Source organism: Anopheles darlingi, chromosome 2 (genome assembly GCF_943734745.1).
Source record: "Anopheles darlingi chromosome 2, idAnoDarlMG_H_01, whole genome shotgun sequence".
In the NCBI taxonomy this organism is placed as follows: Eukaryota; Metazoa; Arthropoda; class Insecta; order Diptera; family Culicidae; genus Anopheles; species Anopheles darlingi.
In genome coordinates, this window is record NC_064874.1 from 52,046,903 (window position 1) to 52,064,449 (window position 17,547).

At 37.9% G+C, this 17,547-nt stretch overlaps 4 protein-coding genes and 1 long non-coding RNA gene across 6 annotated transcripts in view; 2 read left to right on the plus strand and 3 right to left on the minus strand.

Annotated features, from left to right (window-relative positions):
* LOC125952910 (homeobox protein abdominal-B-like) overlaps nt 1-3,827 on the minus strand; it is a 20,116-nt gene extending 16,289 nt beyond the window's left edge. The window contains exons 1-2 of the mRNA XM_049682673.1: nt 3,793-3,827; nt 3,250-3,401 (exon numbers count right to left, since the gene is read on the minus strand). Of these exons, the coding sequence (XP_049538630.1) occupies nt 3,250-3,265 (16 nt within the window). The 5' untranslated portion in view covers nt 3,266-3,401; nt 3,793-3,827. The remainder of the gene's footprint in view (nt 1-3,249; nt 3,402-3,792) is intronic.
* A 5,928-nt stretch (nt 3,828-9,755) lies between these two features.
* Nucleotides 9,756-14,018, minus strand: LOC125959140 (zinc finger protein 345-like). 2 transcript variants are annotated; one of them, XM_049691947.1, is made up of 6 exons: nt 13,753-14,018; nt 13,586-13,653; nt 12,721-12,865; nt 12,271-12,662; nt 10,473-12,203; nt 9,756-10,376 (listed from the first exon to the last, which is right to left on the minus strand). In XM_049691947.1, the coding sequence occupies exons 3-6, from the start codon at nt 12,732-12,734 to the stop codon at nt 9,994-9,996; spliced, it is 2,520 nt and encodes an 839-aa protein (XP_049547904.1). In that variant the 5' UTR covers nt 12,735-12,865; nt 13,586-13,653; nt 13,753-14,018; the 3' UTR covers nt 9,756-9,993. The 2 variants fall into 2 exon arrangements, with proteins under 2 accessions (XP_049547904.1, XP_049547903.1); XM_049691946.1 differs by having other exon boundaries at nt 13,724-14,018.
* A 168-nt stretch (nt 14,019-14,186) lies between these two features.
* LOC125950471 (spindle assembly abnormal protein 6 homolog) lies at nt 14,187-15,982 on the plus strand. The gene is made up of 3 exons (XM_049678484.1): nt 14,187-14,573; nt 14,635-15,802; nt 15,865-15,982. The coding sequence occupies exons 1-3, from the start codon at nt 14,421-14,423 to the stop codon at nt 15,930-15,932; spliced, it is 1,389 nt and encodes a 462-aa protein (XP_049534441.1). The 5' UTR covers nt 14,187-14,420; the 3' UTR covers nt 15,933-15,982.
* Nucleotides 15,875-16,773, minus strand: LOC125950472 (coiled-coil domain-containing protein 12). Its single transcript, XM_049678485.1, has 2 exons — nt 16,419-16,773; nt 15,875-16,350 (listed from the first exon to the last, which is right to left on the minus strand). Exons 1-2 carry the CDS (start codon nt 16,550-16,552, stop codon nt 16,014-16,016), a joined length of 471 nt encoding a protein of 156 aa, XP_049534442.1. The 5' UTR covers nt 16,553-16,773; the 3' UTR covers nt 15,875-16,013.
* A 121-nt stretch (nt 16,774-16,894) lies between these two features.
* On the plus strand, nt 16,895-17,546 carry LOC125950473 (uncharacterized). The gene is made up of 2 exons (XR_007468727.1): nt 16,895-17,271; nt 17,333-17,546. It is a non-coding gene; the product is annotated as an uncharacterized LOC125950473 (long non-coding RNA).
* Nucleotide 17,547: the final 1 nt, after the last annotated feature.

Here is a 17,547-nt window from a genome sequence, read left to right on the forward strand (position 1 = left end):
ATAATGCAAATGAATACACAAATTTCAACGTATAACTAGATAGGGTACAGTAAATATATTACGCTTTTATAAAAGTCCTTTGTCTGCAACCTTGCGCCATACTCGTTGAAATCTTGGAACCAAAAAAGTTGTTCTGTCGCAACTTGTCGTCAATAGACTACTTTGGGTAGTTCACAGTTAATTGCTCATAAAACAGAAATATGAAAGATAAATAACTTCCTTGTTAGAATGGTTGGAGAATTATTGCCAGTTACATGCACTTTTGTGCTAATGAGCTAACATGCAAAAAATACTTTGTATCACATCTTGTCTGTAAGTAGTAAAATTTTGTGGAATACTAAATATTTGTACATATTTTAAAATAAATTGCAAATAGCCAAATTATTATTTCTAATGTTGAGGTGCACTTTATTGTGTTTATATATATTATCATTACTTGTATATCTTTTTCAAACTCGGACATAAACTAATATGCTGGCCTAATTCTGTCAGTTTACTAGCTTCTCAATAGTAGAAAACCACGGAGTTAAGAAAGGTACAATTTTGTAATGACCATGATAAGTATTCTTCTTTGTCTACAAATCCCCATTTAAGGGGGGGCTTTGGTTATTTCGGGTCAGAAAAAGGCTTATTTTTGACGATTGACGTGCAGAAACCATTCAACTCTTTTTTTTTCAAGTGAATGTCATATAAAACTAAAACTTTTCAAGAATATTTGGTTCAATTTTGGGGAAGATTGGTTCAAAACTACGCGCATGGCGTCCAATCTAGTTCATGGTGTTCAATCCGTGTTCGTTAACGGTCGTTTCAAATTCAAAAAGCCGAAGATTGCCGACACAGTGCCGGACGTGACTTTCACACTAGCCGAACACGGAACACGGAAGCGCCCTCTACCCGTTCAACGCATGAACTGCACATTTTCAACCTTACGACACGCCCACAATTCAGTGGCAGCCATTTTGTAGCAACACGTCAAACAAAATGGTTTGTCCGCCATTGCCGCTGCCATCATGTATGGCTGTTTCAGCTTTTTCCATACCACGCCCACGCAGCGTTTCGCAGGATTTTTTTTTTATTGCAAAATCGAAGAAAATTAATTAATTATTAATATAATAATTATAATACAACAAATTTGCTTTCAAATAAGATTCATTTGATTAATTAGTATCATCAAACTGAAGTTATTTCATTTAACATGATGTAATTTAAGTATCATATCAATTTGGGTAATTTTTTATGACTTTATTTTTTAAGCTATTAAGCTATTCTATAAAATCCAACTAATATAATGAATAAAAAGTAAAAAAGGTTCTAATGTAATGAGATGTACTCTAATCATTGCAATCCAAAATCTTCAATGAGATACATAAAGCAATTCCCTCTTCAAAGCATTGCTCAGATGATTCTCTCTAGTTACTTTAGACTTTAGCAGTAGTTTGACAAACAAACTTAAATAGTACATTATACCTAGCTGTTTAGGATATAAAACCTCAATGTGGAGTCATATCCAGTCAAACAAAAAAAAAATGCCTGCATTTTTCAAAATAAATAAATTATAAGATACTCAGGGCCCTATTCCGCGTTTTATCGTTTAATAATTAGTAATCATGTTTATTAATAATAATGTATAAAGGGACAACTGTTTGTATTTCCAATTGAACTCAATTAAACATTCATGCATTAAGGTTGATGCTCTTCAACATATTGCTTGATTTCACACGAATTAAAGCAAATAAATATTTGTAGGAGGTAAACACACTTCATGTTGCCTGCCGCGCGTCACACGCCTTTTTTGTTAGATATATAGAACAACAATATCGGATCGAACAACGTCGCACATTGCAAGAGCTGGCATGGCTGCAAGGCAATGATTGTTGGAGTTTGTGTAAACAACCTCTTCGAAGAAGAAAAAGCGGTGCAAACTGAAGTGTGAATGATAGATAAATATTTACTGTACCAATCAACCGTCGGTTAGTTTTTGTTGTTGTGATTTCCTAACAAGCTTGACTCACTGATATTCACATTGGACGAGAAACAAAAACCTTTCCTTTCTACCTTGCAGCAATACATGAATGAAACGATAAGTTCAATATATGGTTGATTGGCAGAACAAGTCAACGAATCATGGTTTGGTAACGGTTGCGGAAGGTTAAACAATCTTCTTATCAATGTTTAATAGTACTAACTAATGTACAATATTGATCAGCTATCAGATATTTTAAAAAACGTCCAATTGTGCTCAATAGACTTTTTTTTATTTTAAAGCGATGGCATTTATTCGAATGTTTAGCCGTATTTGCTACGTCATTCTTCATGCTGCTAAATGCTAATATTCTATCGGATTAGTGTTTGATTGAAAAATATTTAAATTATACTACCCTGTTATCGCCCTGTATCGTGTACCGACGGTCCCACCGACGATTTCAGCTCATGGAGCGAAGTAATGCAATAGCTGCATTACCTTCTAGTCGGTACACGTGTTTTGGCACTGAAGCATGTTTCGCCTGCATGAATGAGCGCATTCTGGAATTGCCATAGAACTTAGAATCTAGCAGCAGTTCAAAATGGACATGCCATAAAAGGCCTGTAATTTCAAATCTCACTTCTCACTTCGTCTTAAAAACCGCTCTGTTCAAAGGGCTAACACGAAGGATTCCTTGAGCGCAAAGCAACACACTCAAAAGAAATACAAAGGAATGGTGCAATATTTATTTAGCCAGCGCTCTCTGTTTTCATCGTTTCCGTTACACTTTTGAGCCATTAAGGAAGGATGCGAGATGATTGATTATAGTCCAAGGTCAACCGTAGGTTGGTATCTGAGGTATCCTTTGCATAGCCTTTTAATGGTCTCAAGGTTTTTGCTTGTTTTCAGATCCTGTTCACAATACATGAGCATATTTTTTGCTCTAATTTGAAGCAGTTGCGTGAAACCATTGAGCGAGGACGCTACACCATGGCCCTCCTAAACCCTTTTAGTTTTCAAACATTCAAGGTGAAATGTTTGAGCCCAATTCGACGGGAGCATTGAGCGAAAAAACAGCCATGGTCAAGGCTATTTGGCTTCTTTCAGATTTTTAACACTGATCAAACGGATAATGTAGCAGGAGGGTTCGACGCACCAACCACGCTCGCATTTTTTACATTTGAATTCCTATTCTATGTATATATGATATTTCATTAAGTAGCAAATAGTGAAACCATTCATTGCCAACAATTCTCATAGCCATATTTTACCACACAATCACTTACCTTTTTTAATGATCATTTTTCACACTTTATATACTCAGCTAAACAAACCGGCAACGAAACAATTTGAAACTTTGGGTAACTGTACTGTCGAACAATCACAATTCACCTGCTAGTTTAAAGTCGAGCACGCACATTCTTCAAATAATTACTCTCTGTGAACGGTTAAGAGTAATAAATTAATTTGTTTGATGGTACAGTTCAGCAAGCACTTTCCGACTAAGTGATTGAACTTAATTCATGCCCAATAAGTTTTATGATTTTATAACAACACATATAAATTTACGATGAGATGTTTGCTACTATTTGCGTTGGTCATTTGTTGCAGTAATAGTGATGAATTGTGCCTTGCTTGCACCTGGTTATTAGCGGAACTGAAGGGTTATCTAAGTACGTTAGCATATGTTCACGCGTTGTTAACCATTGTGAACCTATATCGAAATTTATAGACAATCGCGTTTTTTGTCTAGTGATGGATGAGCTCAATTCCTTTTTCCACACTTTTCTAATTTTCTACTAAAAATCACGACACACGATGTATATTACCATCCATAAACACCATCTAATGTCTGCAGCGATCCTGTTCCACTTACTAGTCACTGTCTACACTCCATTGCTTATGAAATTTTACTTATGGAAAACAAATCCCAGTGATGTTGGTTCCGGTTGCTACTGCTTATGCGGCCATCGGGTTCATCCAATTCACGTCGATTTCCTACCGTTATTAAACGATGATGAGATTGGTGATGTGTATAAAAATTTTATGGAACATCACCATTGCCGTTCAGAGAAAACCGTAAAACTCTACCGAACCACTACGTTCAGTACCAGACGGACTGAATGACTTCACTCGTTGAACTGAAGCTAAAACCGTGCTTACAGTGCGACCACGCTGTAACACCAACCAACGCGTTTGCTAGCCGAACCATAAGGACAACGAACATCGGAACACCCGAGCTCAAGTCGCCACAGTCACACATCACTTCGTCCGGGACCCTTGGCGACGAACGACATCCATCCTCGCTCCCCCCGGTAATCATGAGCGCACCATCATCACTCCTTCCCGCCTGCTATATCTTTCCATCTTCTCCGCGGCTCATCTGATCCCCAACCGCTTCCATTCTTTGCACCATGCGACGGAACTGTCCAGTATAGTGTTCTCTTTCTAGTACTCTTACCATTGAGTTTGATCGTTGTTCCCACAAAACCCCATTTATCCGTATCCGATGTCCATCGAATCGGAGAGCTCAGTTCGTGGTCCCACTCGTGGTGGTAATTCGTTGGCTCCCTCAAACATTAGCGTACAATTCACGAACCTCGCAGCAGCATTCAGAACAGTGAGCGATCCACCCTTGAAACCATTACTTCAAGATGAGGCGTCGAATGGCCAGTCGGCTGATCGTGAAAGATCATTATGTACAATAAGGTGTGTGTTTGGGCAACTCATTCACTTTATTCTCGCTACTTTCACAACGCTATACTGTAGTTGCTTAAAACCTTTTGAAAACATAATTTTGTACGCTTCACAGACATTACTAATTAGTGACTAATATAGAGCCGAGAAACAATGACTCGAGAAAGGAAAGGACCGAAACTAGGGAAGGCAAATTTGGTTTCGGACATTTCGCGACACCTAATGACATTGCTTCAATACCAAACCAATTTATCTTTTCAAGACGTTCCCAATGCCCGCCCGTTCTACAAGACGATTTGGTACTATTGATATCGTTCCCAGCGTTCATGAACAAACAAAGCAATAAACTACAATCTCATTTCCGACGGAATGGCTAGTTGCTATGGTACTTTCAGATCAATCGAACGCATGCGTGAATCTGCTCGTTCCCAGCAACAAAATGATAGCCGCATCTGGGCTTTCATTTTGTTTCTGTGCAACTCATTCGATATGGTAGAATTCTGTCATCTATCGAGTTTATTCAGAAATATCAGCAACAGTATCAAAATGCACATAAATGTGATATGTGTGTCTCCGTATGGTTTGCTCGGAAGACGGACTTATGTTGTTGTTTTTAAAGGAAAAACAATGATATATGTTTAGGGCGGCTCATCAATATTATGTGATATCTTCATATCATATCTACAGAATTGAGAATCCCATTATGCACAATCAGCATCATTAGAGGATGAAAAAAGTTAATATAAGTATTAACCAATACTAATACTATAAAGTTTTGATACTAATGTTGAAAGACAACGTATCAATAGCTAAAGGCACATATAAAAATTAACTAGTAGCCACATTTAAATAAATAGTGAGTGTATACTAGCAGTTAATATCGTTGATAGGATAGCAACATGGATTGGAGACGCTGGCCTGATTGCAACTCTTCTAACCACTTCTTTTTCCTTAAATGTAAATGGTGGATCAGTCCGTCTTGCCATACGATCCAACAACGCTATTCTAATAATCCTTAGTACTGTTTGAGGCATAAAGACTCAAAGTTAGGTGTGCTTAGTAGCTGTCCTTGCATATTCAAACACACGCTACCTTATAAACTTTGTTAAACCCCACAAAACCGCCAACGGAGTGACGTGCTGGGGTAACGTAGAAATGGAAAGCGCACTTATGGAATAAAATTTACTCATAAACTTTTCCATTGCTTTAAGAGCAGACCTTGGGGCATTAAAATGGATTCTGTTTGCACTTTTGTCCATTACAACGTATCCGCACACGAGGCGATAGGATTTCTTAGCTCAAGCTGAATAAACGGAGCAAACATAAATGTTATTACTGAAAGGCACGTAGCTCATTATCTTCCGACAGGGGATAATATATTCTGATAACAGATTTAAATTGAATCCCACATCTGCCCTCAAAAATAATGCAACGTAACGGAAAATAAACTCATCAGATAGAATTTGTTGAAGAAATTCCTAGAATGATGGAGTAGCACTTCATGATAAAAAAGGGCTTAAGGCAAATTTCCTTTTTTCCATGATTTAAGTGAAGTTATTCTACGAGTGACTCCGCCCATCGTTGAAACCGGACTTGTACTAGGATCCAATGCGCCTTTTTGGATCCTAGTAGAACATAATAACCCTTTTACTGTTTGCAGAATGTCAATAAGAGTCTTAAATAAGAGCATAAAAGCATATGTACATCTGATAGTCGTAATAATTCATAATCGAAGTTGACACTACGTCGGAAAATACATAAAGGCATTATTGATTTTAATTGAGTGATTGGTTGTAAGAAACCGTGGAGTCTATGATTACTACTAATAGAGAAATTGTCGATTGAAATGCCTAATAAAACATCTTAACGCTTGAACTGTTTTCAAATATGATCAAGTGCTTTTTACTAAATATTTTTTTGCACTAACATAAATTTTCATTCATAAAAGATTGTCTTACTTAGAAAGCATAAGCTTGAACGTGTTTTTTTGTACATTAGAAGTACATACGACACGCACTTTAAATTGAACGTATTTTAAACTGGATGATATATTATTTTTGTGTTTATAATTGGCAATATTAATCTTATCGTCCTTAAACTAATTTCATATCGATAGCCCAAGATACTTTTACAATTTCCTTGTAATCATCGTATAAATTCATGATAAAACGTTAAGCCACAAAACGATTCCAAATGAATTAAAAACTGCTCTCCGAACTTGTATCACTTCTGTATGGTGGCGGCACATAGCGTCATTCACAGTAATAAATACCTTCACTCTTTGGACTCTCTTCCCTAACGAATCTAAAACGTATGCTGCTGCCGGCGGCATCCTACACTAGCAAGCGGACTATAGTAGTAAGGTGATTTTTATTGTAGTCATAGTCTGCTTTTCAAATGTAATGCCTACGAAAATCTACGAAACGCTTTTTGTCATCATCTTCAGCCAACGACCACCGGCGTTGTTATCGGGGATGGCTTCAGACAAAAACGAACAAATTATTCTAGCTCAGCGTAGAGCTTTAAAGACCAGAGAATTGATGTTCTAGGAGTAAGGCCAAAGGCAGAAAGATTGATTCCAAAGAAACTGCCGCCGGGTTTTCGCACAATTCGTCTTTTATAATGTTCCGATCTTTTGAAAACTGAACAAAATAACCATTACAAGAAGTGAAATACTTGGATTTTTGGAAACCCGGGAACTGAGTCGTTCATGCTAACTAGTAATCAAATATTTTCCCACACCATTATCGCTGGAGGATTGTAAATGACTTCAAATATTCGATACATATAATATTGTGTTTGGTGCCCAAATGCGGTAAACATTATTATTAACTGTGCTGTTTGCATCTTATTTCGCATTTCAAGGATGATGGCTCTTTGAATCTTTCAATGAGCAATGATTCAAACTCTCTAAACTAAATTTGCATAGGTAAAAAATCCCGCCGGACTGATGTAAAGCGGTATAAAGTACACCAGTCTCCTCTTCACGTTATATAAGAATAAGGATGTGTTACGCGAATTGTCTCAATTTTTCTACTAAAATTTTTATTGGTGAAACAATTAAATAAACATATTCTTTATTCTGTTGTATATAAAAATGTAATAACCAATATGAACAAAAACAACAATACAAACAAAACAAATTTAAATCTAGAGTATGTTTAACAAGTTTCTTCTTGGCATGTTCAGATAATAAAGGAAGAATGCCATTTGTGTACCGGATAACCAATAATATGTTCTTCCACCTACTCCTGTTCACTTATTTCTAGTCATTGGAAATAACTGTCCCCTATTAATTTAATAATATAAAAATAAATCAACTATGGGGGTTTGAAGAACAGTAAAACAGCAAAACTGATAGAAAAACTGCCCCTGGAAAGTGCCTTAAAGCTGAAAATTTTATCAATCAAATAATGGTAGCAAAAGTTTGCTGTAGCTAGAGATCTGAAGACGTTATTCTATTTTCTGCATGATGGTATTACGTTAATTGTAATACGTATTGTTAATTGTTAATGATCTAAAGTCAAGTGTTATCAACGACATATGACTGCCGTGAATACATTTACCATGATTTACATTCGTTAAATCCTTCATCTGGCTATAGACGAATACAATCTGCCGGCGGAAAGCAATACGTTACAAATGAAACTGCACTGCCCTAGCTACTATTTTGAATTATCACTCATGTTTAGTAAACCAGCTTATTAATCATCATCATCGCCCAATTGCAGGAACAAAATAACAGTTTCAATTCTTATTATGAAAAGCAGTATATCTTTTATACATACCGTAAACTATATTTGATGACTTCCACAAAAGTGAAAATTGGGTTTAAAGAAACCATAAAATAATCTTCATATTATTATCGTTCGATTCAAGTAGAAAATTTGTTAGTGTTCATGGTCACACACTACAAAACAATCTTAATTAGCATTAGTTTTCCGAAAACAATTAAATGCTTGGAACATCGATATACCTATATATATATATATATATATATATATATATATATATATATATATATATATATATATATATATATATATATATATATATATATATATATATATATATATATATATATATATATATATATATATATAAATCAAGATAAGGCAGACGAGGGCAACTTGAACACTTCTGATGAACAGGAACAAAATTTACTTGACCATCATGAGTCGCGATAGTCAACCTATGAAAAGAAAAATGTCAGAATATTTCAAACATTTCAATCCACGTTCCTATCTACGTACAATAATCAACCTTCCCAAGCACCGAGACAAAGGTAAAGAATGAAAAAGAATAATTTTAAGTGCTGTATAAATTTTATCCCGACATTTTTAACTTCGTTTCTCATCAGCATCGTTCTTGTCGTTACGAACATTTGATTTTTTCGAAGTTCTCTAGACTGCCTGCTATACTCATCCTTTACACATGTTTTATGCTGGTCCCCAGACAAGCAATGGCAATGATATTTCACGTCGAATGAAGGAAACAAAAAGAGCGTTGATATGTGTAGGAATTTTCATTGCGACTTCTCTTACGATTCCAGGCAGTGGCAGAAAGTTTTACTTTTTCAAAAACTAGCCCAATACGCCCAATATAATATTACATTAAGAAATAGTATCCCTGCTTCAAATACAGTATTAAATATTAACAATATTAATACAATGGATTATACATTGACCTTCAACACTGTGCCAGCGCAGTGGACATTACGAAAATCACTTATCTGCCCTCTCCCATTCTCCCAATCTACAAATAAAAATTCCATCCAACGTTGGTATTGAAGAATATTGAAAAGACACTGGACCAAAGATTGAAATTGAAACACGATTGAAATCTTATGTGGACACGACTTGCCATCAAAGCGCTTCCGTTCTTTTTCTCAGAACGTCTTTTGTTTGATCGGTTTAGTTTTTAAGCAAATTCTTCCCAAATAAAAAAAAACCTATGCTACATACACATTGTCACGAATTATGACCTAATGAACGCTGCAGGAAAAGTCACAAATAATATGATTTAAATAAATTCAATTAAATCATTTGCAATGTAATGTATTTATACAAATTTATTATTTTTAAATACAGTTCAAACACGAACTACGCGTATAAAAGCTGTTGTTTTATATATTAATAGTGTAAAATCATATTTTGAATATTATTCTTCAGTACTAAATACATATTTTCTGTACATAAACTTGCAACAAATTAAAACTCAAGAGTTATATGGTGGAGAAACTCATTTGAGGTTATATTGCTTGGGACTTCATTTTCGATTCATTTGAATTAGACTTAAGTGATACTGAACCCTTGAAGCAATATTCTTACACATTACATTAAATGAGTAGACGAAAATGAAGTTACTATAGACGGTGTAGAGGACATTGCTGGAAGACAAGCGGCTGAGACTCCTGATGCATGTGGTAGCAATTCGTCTTTTGTTATTGTCAGTAGTTGGTTTGTGGCTACTATAGCGTTTCCAAGGCCGTATCCTGATATTGCATCGTTTTTCAAATGTGAGGATGCTTCTATTTTATTTATTTTACAAAGATTTTGAGTTTTATGGCGTTTGAAGCTGCTACCATCCAAGAATCTATCACCACATTTTTCACATGCAAAAGGTCGTTCGCCTGTATGAATTCGACGATGCACTGTCAATTGTCCTCCCTGACTGAAGCGCTTGTCACAAAATTCACACATGTACTTTTTTTCCCCTGCAAAAAAAGAAAAGTTATGAAGATTGCATTAATACAAGTTGAGGAGGGAAACTTTACACATCAATTTTATTTAATAATATTTGCGTTACTTACCGGTGTGAGTTGTGACATGCTTAGCCAGATTTGAGCTAGAAGTAAATTGGCGGCTACAGATTTTACAGTTGTAAGTTTTATATTTTTTCCCCGTTGGACCAGCCTCTGGTGGTGTTGCTAAGTTATGAGCTTCCGGTATGTATAGCTTACTTTGGGGATTAAAATGGGATGTGTAGTGACGACGCATCTCTTTTTTATCAACGAAACCTTTGTGGCAAAGTTCACAGGAAAATGGTCGCTCACCAGTATGTATTCGTCGATGAATAGTAAGTGAGCCCTTCTGCGTGAACGTTTTTCCGCACAGGTCACACATGTAAGGAACAGGTTGGTCGGCATGCATCTTAATGTGACGCATGAGATTCTTGTGATGTTTGAAAATGCGATTGCACACCTTACAGGTAATTATACCGGGCAGATTATGTCGAAATTCGTGTTCTACCAAGGATTCTGCATCCCGAAAGATCAAATCACATGAACGACACTTTGTTTCGGGAATATCTGATTCATGTGCGGTTCTTACATGAGTTAAAGCAACAGACAGATTTTCGAACGTGAGCATACAAAAGCGGCAGAAACAGGGTTGAGCTGCTTCCGCTCCAAAACAACTCAATTTATGTTCGTTCAATACTTGTCGAATGCGGAAGCATTTTCCACATACATCACAAATGTATGGTTTTTCGTCAGAATGCGATCTTTTATGCTCAATTAATAGTGTGTGCTCTTTGAATCGGTTGCAGCAAATATCACACGAAAAGGGATTATCGCCGTCATGATCGCGTTCTTGATGCATCACGAGCGAAGTAGCTTTCCTGAACACTTTGCTACAGTACTGGCACATAAAATTCTTATCCATGGTGCTAAGTTGATGAACGTGTTGGTGCCTTCGAAGCGTACTAAGTAGTGTATATGACCGATCGCAGTGGTTACATTGGAAACGTTTCTGGCCTTCCACTACCACTATCTGAGTGTTGTGGATTTCCGCCTGTATTTCGGCCTCTTGCTGCTCATCCATTTGCTTATCTTGCACGTGGACTTTTTCTTCGTGATGCTGGCAATCAGCCAACGAAACGAATCGTTCCTCGCAGTAGACGCATTTGATTGCCAATCCTTCCGCATGCTGCCGCAAATGCTCACATAACACCCGGGCAGAATTGATCAGCTTATCGCCGCATTTCTCACACTGGTAGGGCAAACAATCAGTATGCACCCTAAAATGTTCGTTCAAATCCTCACGAGTGTCTCCCCTATATTCGTTGCAGATGAAGCACTCCAGTTCTCGTTTGCACTTGTCTGGCTCGGGCAGAAAGTGCTTCTTCTCGTGTTTCTCCAAATCGAACTTCTTAGTGAACTTTTGCTCGCAGTAGCGACAAACAAATCGGCGCTTTTTTTGGGCATCAATGCTATATTGAGAATTATGCTGCTTTCTCATGTGTTTGCTAACGGCTTGTCCGCACGAAAATCTTGCCGGACAATACAAACAACGCCTCCTTAACGATGGATCATGTTGCAAATGGTGCATGTTAAGTCTATTCAGATTATTTATCGGGTCTGACACGCACATGTTGCATTTAAACGGCAATTGGTGCTGATGTTCGATCCTCAGATGCCGCATCAGCTTTTTCCTAACTCCCAAATCATTTCGGCAGATGTAACACCTCGTTATGGCTTTCTTTTCCAGATCAACTTGGGTTGTTGTTTTGTCCTTTACTTTTCGTCGTGTGCAGTGCAGTGCTAGAAGTCAATAGTTAAATTTGACAATGTATACCACAGTTGGTTTGAACATCTCTACAAATAATACCCATGTTTTCCTCACTGGAAGAAGTCGTTTCTTGGTTCGTGTTTGCCTTAGCACAACTTTCCGGTGATTTGCATTTGACGCAGTCATCTTTGCCAGCTTGCTGTTCGATAATTCCGTCCTTCGAAGATTTTGCATCCTTCCTCCCGCAAATTGCATCAAATTGCATTCCGGAGGAACTGCCTGCATCGCATCCCGCCGTGCAAGGATAGTCCAAATTATTGCTTGGACTATCCGGTTCCTCCTTGATTTCTACCTCCTCAACCCTCGGGCTTCTTACGGACTCGAGTCCGGTAGCTTCATCGATAAACGGATCGCTCGTACACGCCCCGGAGTCAACCTCTGGCCTCACGATATAGATTTCTTCTACATCATTATTGGACGGAATTACGTGTCTAAAAATGAATGAATTGAATTGATGCATCTATAGTAAAATTGCAAAAAGATACTCACCGCAACCGCAACATTTTTTTGGTTCGTTTTTCGTTTCTGGGCCTACTTCTTCTTCTTCATCTTCAGTAAGAATTTACCCCAATACCACTATCCTTTTCCCTGTAACCTGCCACCTCTCGTGGAATCCTTGCTCCTTAGTTGAAATCTGTAGTAAAAAATAGAAATAAAACCTATTATTTTTTAATCATGTACATTGAATATATTATTCTTCTATAATTGATCTGGTTGATAGAAAATCAACCATAACCGAACATCTACCAATAGAATATAAAGGCGCCTTCTATAAAGCAATCGTGCGATCGTGCGATCCTGTCGTATCATTTCTGCTTCTTTGTATGTCTCTATCATGATTTGTTTTGTATATCATTTTTGTCATAGAAATCATTTGAAATCATGATGAATTACTGATGGTTTGGTTGATATTATTCCATCCCTAAAAGACTTTAAATAGATCATTTCACGTGAGCATTTTTCAAAATACGAAATTGTATTTTTTACTTTATCTTCTTATACAGCAAAAGCCTTGTTGCGAGTCATTGAAATGTTCTTTGAAAGTATAAGGACGACTGATGAGAATCAGTTTGCTAACTTCGCCAAATTTGGTAAAATAAGCAAGATTGGATCAATTCCATCAAAATTATCGAACGTTCATTAAAATCTATCTCGGAATATTAGCAGGAGGACTGAGTTGTTCAGGACAGGCGGCATAAAACTAAGATTTTTCGTCAGATCTTCGCTACTCCATCCAAAAGAACAGTTCGTTTCGAATAGTTCTCAACGATATTCTAAATGGGATTAACTTTGCGGAACAATGCGGACGATGGAATCTAACCCGAACCTAACTTCTTCGATGGAACATACTTACTTCACGGACACGGATGTTCCGGATGTGAGGTGCAATCTTTCCGTTCCAACACTTTGCCCTGATGATGACTGGAAGGAGAAAGAGATCGTTAGTGCATCGTGCTCCTGTTTTCTATCGTGATCCGGCAGAATCACAAACCTTAAAACTTGCCGGTGCCCGATGGCTACCTTCCAAACACCCCGGATCCCGGTTTCCGATTTCTGTGTTGGTGGTGATCTCTTAGGTGTTGATTGTGAGTTGGTTGATTCCTTGTCGAAGCATTGTAAAAGGATCCTTTTTATGTAAAGGAAAAGGCCAGATAGACCTAGTTTTCCAGCGAGAACGACGACGGGAATTACGAACGACTTGAATTTGTTTTTTCTGGCACGTAAAAGTTGAAAAATGTTGAAAAATTCACACTTTTTGTAGCGAATTCCAAACTCGGAATTCTAACCTCAAACAAAAACAACAGTTTTTCAGGGTTGTAGCCTTATAGAATTTCCAAATAAAATCAAGGATCGCAGAAAATTCATGGATTCGCGATATTCAGCCGTGAAAACACACAGGGCGCTCGAAAGTGGCGAATAAAGGTGGAAAATACCAAAAAAGCAAGTCGGAAATCATGAAAAGCGGGTTTTTGCCCTTACTTCGATTAACAAACGCTATGCAATGTGACCGTTTAATGTTAAGCGGCCACTAAGCGGCCACTTTGTATGACATATTATGAAATTGGCCGCTTAGTGGCCGCTTATAGATTAAGCGGCAACATTGCTTACCTTTTGCAACAGGGTTGTTTGTGAAAGCAACCGTAGTTTAGTGAAAGACCGTTAATGTTTAGTTAAAAACCACCCGTAAAATGGATTCATATTTTATTAATGATCAACGTAGGCAATTTGTGAAAGTGCTGTTCCCCTCGGTGTCGTTGCATGTTGGTGTGGAGAACGGCGGTATGAGATCGCTAGAACTATTCGACGTCGTTGTTGAGAAGATGGAAACACAGAATTTAATGGTAAATTTGTGATTTTGTGCGCCGCATTCTGTTCGAACTTATCGGTTAATTTATATTGCAGCAAATTCGAATGACGCAATCCAATGATCACTCCAAAATGTTTCTCAGCACCATCGATACATCCGCTTATGAGGAAATCCGGGTTCAACAAGCTCTACATGTAACGTTCCACGGCTTTACCGATCATCTCATACAAATACTCGAAAGTTGCAAAAAGGATGAACTGCACATTTCTTTGGTCATTAATAACAGCAGATGCACGATGCAGATATATGAAAAAAGCTCGTTTAAAAATTTAACACACTTATTTCTGACTATGGATAGCGCTTCGACGGAAGCCGTGCTCTACCACCTAAACCAACAGCTCCAAAAACTGTATGCTCAAATAACCGGCTCCTCCTCACAGGTCAACAAGTACCAGCTCGAAATAAGATTAAAAGATGAAACTATTGAACAGCTGAGGAATGAAATTTGCTCGTTAAATGGAAAATTTGCGAACCAAGAAAATCTCTTGTTTACCAGAAATGCCGAGGAGATCACATCGCTTCATCAATCTTTGAAACGTCTTGGAGAAAGCAAGGAATTAGAGGAAAAGAGATTGAAAGCCATTATCAATAGTATGCAAGAAAAGATTGATCAACTGTCTAAGGAATCTGCAGACCGTGCCGAACAAATAATTCTAGAAACAACGCGTTATGAAAACATCCGAGAAGAGAATGTTAAGCTGCGAAGTCTGAATACGTTGATCAAAGAGGAAATTGATCGTACGAAAAAGGAACTTTGTCTAAAACAAGACCGAGAATCTAAGTCAGGAAACATGATTTCCGAAATGAAACGGCAGATCCAAGATATGCAAAACAAAGCAAAACTTCTTGAAAAACAACGATCAGAATTGGAAGCGGAACTGCAGGCCGAGAAGAATATCTGCCACACTAAGAAGCACGCCTTACAGATTTCAACGGATGAACTAGCGAATGCATCAGTAGTTATAAGCAATCTCAACAAAGAAATAGCAGTGCTCAAAAGCAAAGTGGATCTGCGGACAGCGATCGCAATGCGCCAGGAAAAGATCATTCAAGACAATAAAGTAGAATTGAAGGAGTTGAAGGAAACTGTCGCAGCAATACAACAAGAGCATCTACGGAATCGTGCCACCAATGAGGAATATGCCCAAACGGTCAAACGGATCAACGAAGCATCCAACATGATAGAAGAGAAATATCGCAAAAGTACACACAATTTCTCATTTTTCAACATGATGCGGATGTTCATGTGTTCTTTCTTTTTGCAGAAATCAACGATATGCTAATGAAGTTGTCGGATTCACATGTGTATGCTGTATCGATGGAGGGTAATTAAATTATGTCCCTAGCCCTTTTCAAATAAACTGCAATCAGTTCTGGGTTCTGATGGGCCTGATAATTACGAACTAGTCTTTTTTTAATCGGCCGAACGTTGTATTTCTGATGCGGTCAGGGATGCACAATTCACCGCTTGTAGAATATCTTGCTGCTGTCCTGATCTGAGCCGGTCCCGGATGAGTTCAGCGATTGATTTCTGTGTTCTGCGCTCGAGTCTTTCCAACTTCTTTGTGACATCTCGTTTCAGATCCCAGTCGGGTTTCCGTGGCGCCAAGTTGGCAATGTCGATTTCTTCAATAACGATTTGAGTTTTCATCATTTCTAGCTGATGACTGACTTGGGACTCAACGATTGCACGATCATCGTCAATTGAAGTTTTGGAAATATTCTCCGACTGGTAGTTTCTAAAAATCGGCCTGTAAAGTGATCAGAGTCGGTAGTTAAGATTGCGTTGGATGGAATTTCCATGGAGTAGTTCTCATACTTTGGGATACTCTTTTCTGTAGCCGGCGATTCTTCACTATCTGCCTTTTGTTTTCTTTTAAGATGCTGAAGACGCTCTTTGCGTTTTAGTGCTTCTTCCTCCAATTTTCCGATAACCGCACCGGATTCTAGCATTGTTTTCTTCTGTCAACAGTTTGGTTTACATGAATCGAAGTGAATTTCTTCTTATCGCGGGAAAAGTAGTCCTAAATGTTAAGTATTTTCCTATTTTTGCAGCGATTTCGTACGTTCACGATGAAGGGGTACAAACGACTTGAATTTGTTTTTTACTGGCATGAAAAAGTTGTAAAACGTTAAAAAATTCACACTTTTTGTAGCGAATTCCAAACTCGGAATTCTAACCTCAACCCAAAACAACAGTTTTCCCAGGGTTGCAGTCTTTTCGAATTTCTTGCTTTGGTTAAGTGGGTTGCTCCATCTGTTTATTGTCATTTTCCCGAAGGGTGGCGATAGAAGAAACGGCGCGGATGGTTTTTCCGAGAAAAATCGCAAGAAGAACCTCGATATCCTGAATCTCGCACAAAATCTGTGCGTAACGCATTAGAAGATGTACGTGTTTTGTGAACTGTGTCATGAACAGCGCCAATCGGGAGACGCTGAAGTATTTATATCGTCCTGTTGCCACATATCCTGTCGAAAATGCTGCACCTCCTCCAGCAACTGCAACGTTTGCGGTAAACCTTGCCGAAAAACATTGATCAACCGAGCTTTGCCAAACTCGGTAAAGGAGTATTTCGTGAATCACGCTGATCAGTTGACAAAAATCGCCAAAATTTATCGGTTTCAAATCGGAAAAATGGATCGATTCCTCTCAGCGAACGTTGATGCTATTGGTAGATACGAAACAAAAAAACAGAGGGTGCAAAAGCTGAAAGAAATGTACGATTCATACAGGAACGGAATTAAACAGGAGCAACGATTAATTGAACAGCTGAAGCAAAAGGCTGCTTTGCAAACACCACCATCGAAAGCGCCTTGCGAGCCGCTCCAAACTAAACTCCCAGTCCCAAGAGAGGATTTTTTCCGAAAATCAACCGACGTCTGTCTGTAGGGTTTGCGTTTTAATGGATGTATCAATTAAATAAAATAGGCGTTTTTAGCAAACGAGG

Bases quoted from the DNA above. Each gene is read 5' to 3' on its own strand.
- LOC125959140 (XM_049691947.1), bottom strand. The intron at 12,204-12,270 runs GTATTATTTGTA...ATTGACTTCTAG, and splicing joins TTCCAGTGAGGAAAACATGG to CACTGCACTGCACACGACGA. The intron at 10,377-10,472 runs GTAAGTAACGCA...CTTTTTTTGCAG, and splicing joins GCATGTCACAACTCACACCG to GGGAAAAAAAGTACATGTGT.
- LOC125950471 (XM_049678484.1), top strand. From the start codon at position 14,421: ATGGATTCATATTTTATTAATGATCAACGTAGGCAATTTGTGAAAGTG. The intron at 14,574-14,634 runs GTAAATTTGTGA...TTTATATTGCAG, and splicing joins TGGAAACACAGAATTTAATG to CAAATTCGAATGACGCAATC. The intron at 15,803-15,864 runs GTACACACAATT...TTCTTTTTGCAG, and splicing joins AGAAGAGAAATATCGCAAAA to AAATCAACGATATGCTAATG.
- LOC125950472 (XM_049678485.1), bottom strand. From the start codon at position 16,552: ATGCTAGAATCCGGTGCGGTTATCGGAAAATTGGAGGAAGAAGCACTA. The intron at 16,351-16,418 runs GTATGAGAACTA...ATCACTTTACAG, and splicing joins ACAGAAAAGAGTATCCCAAA to GCCGATTTTTAGAAACTACC.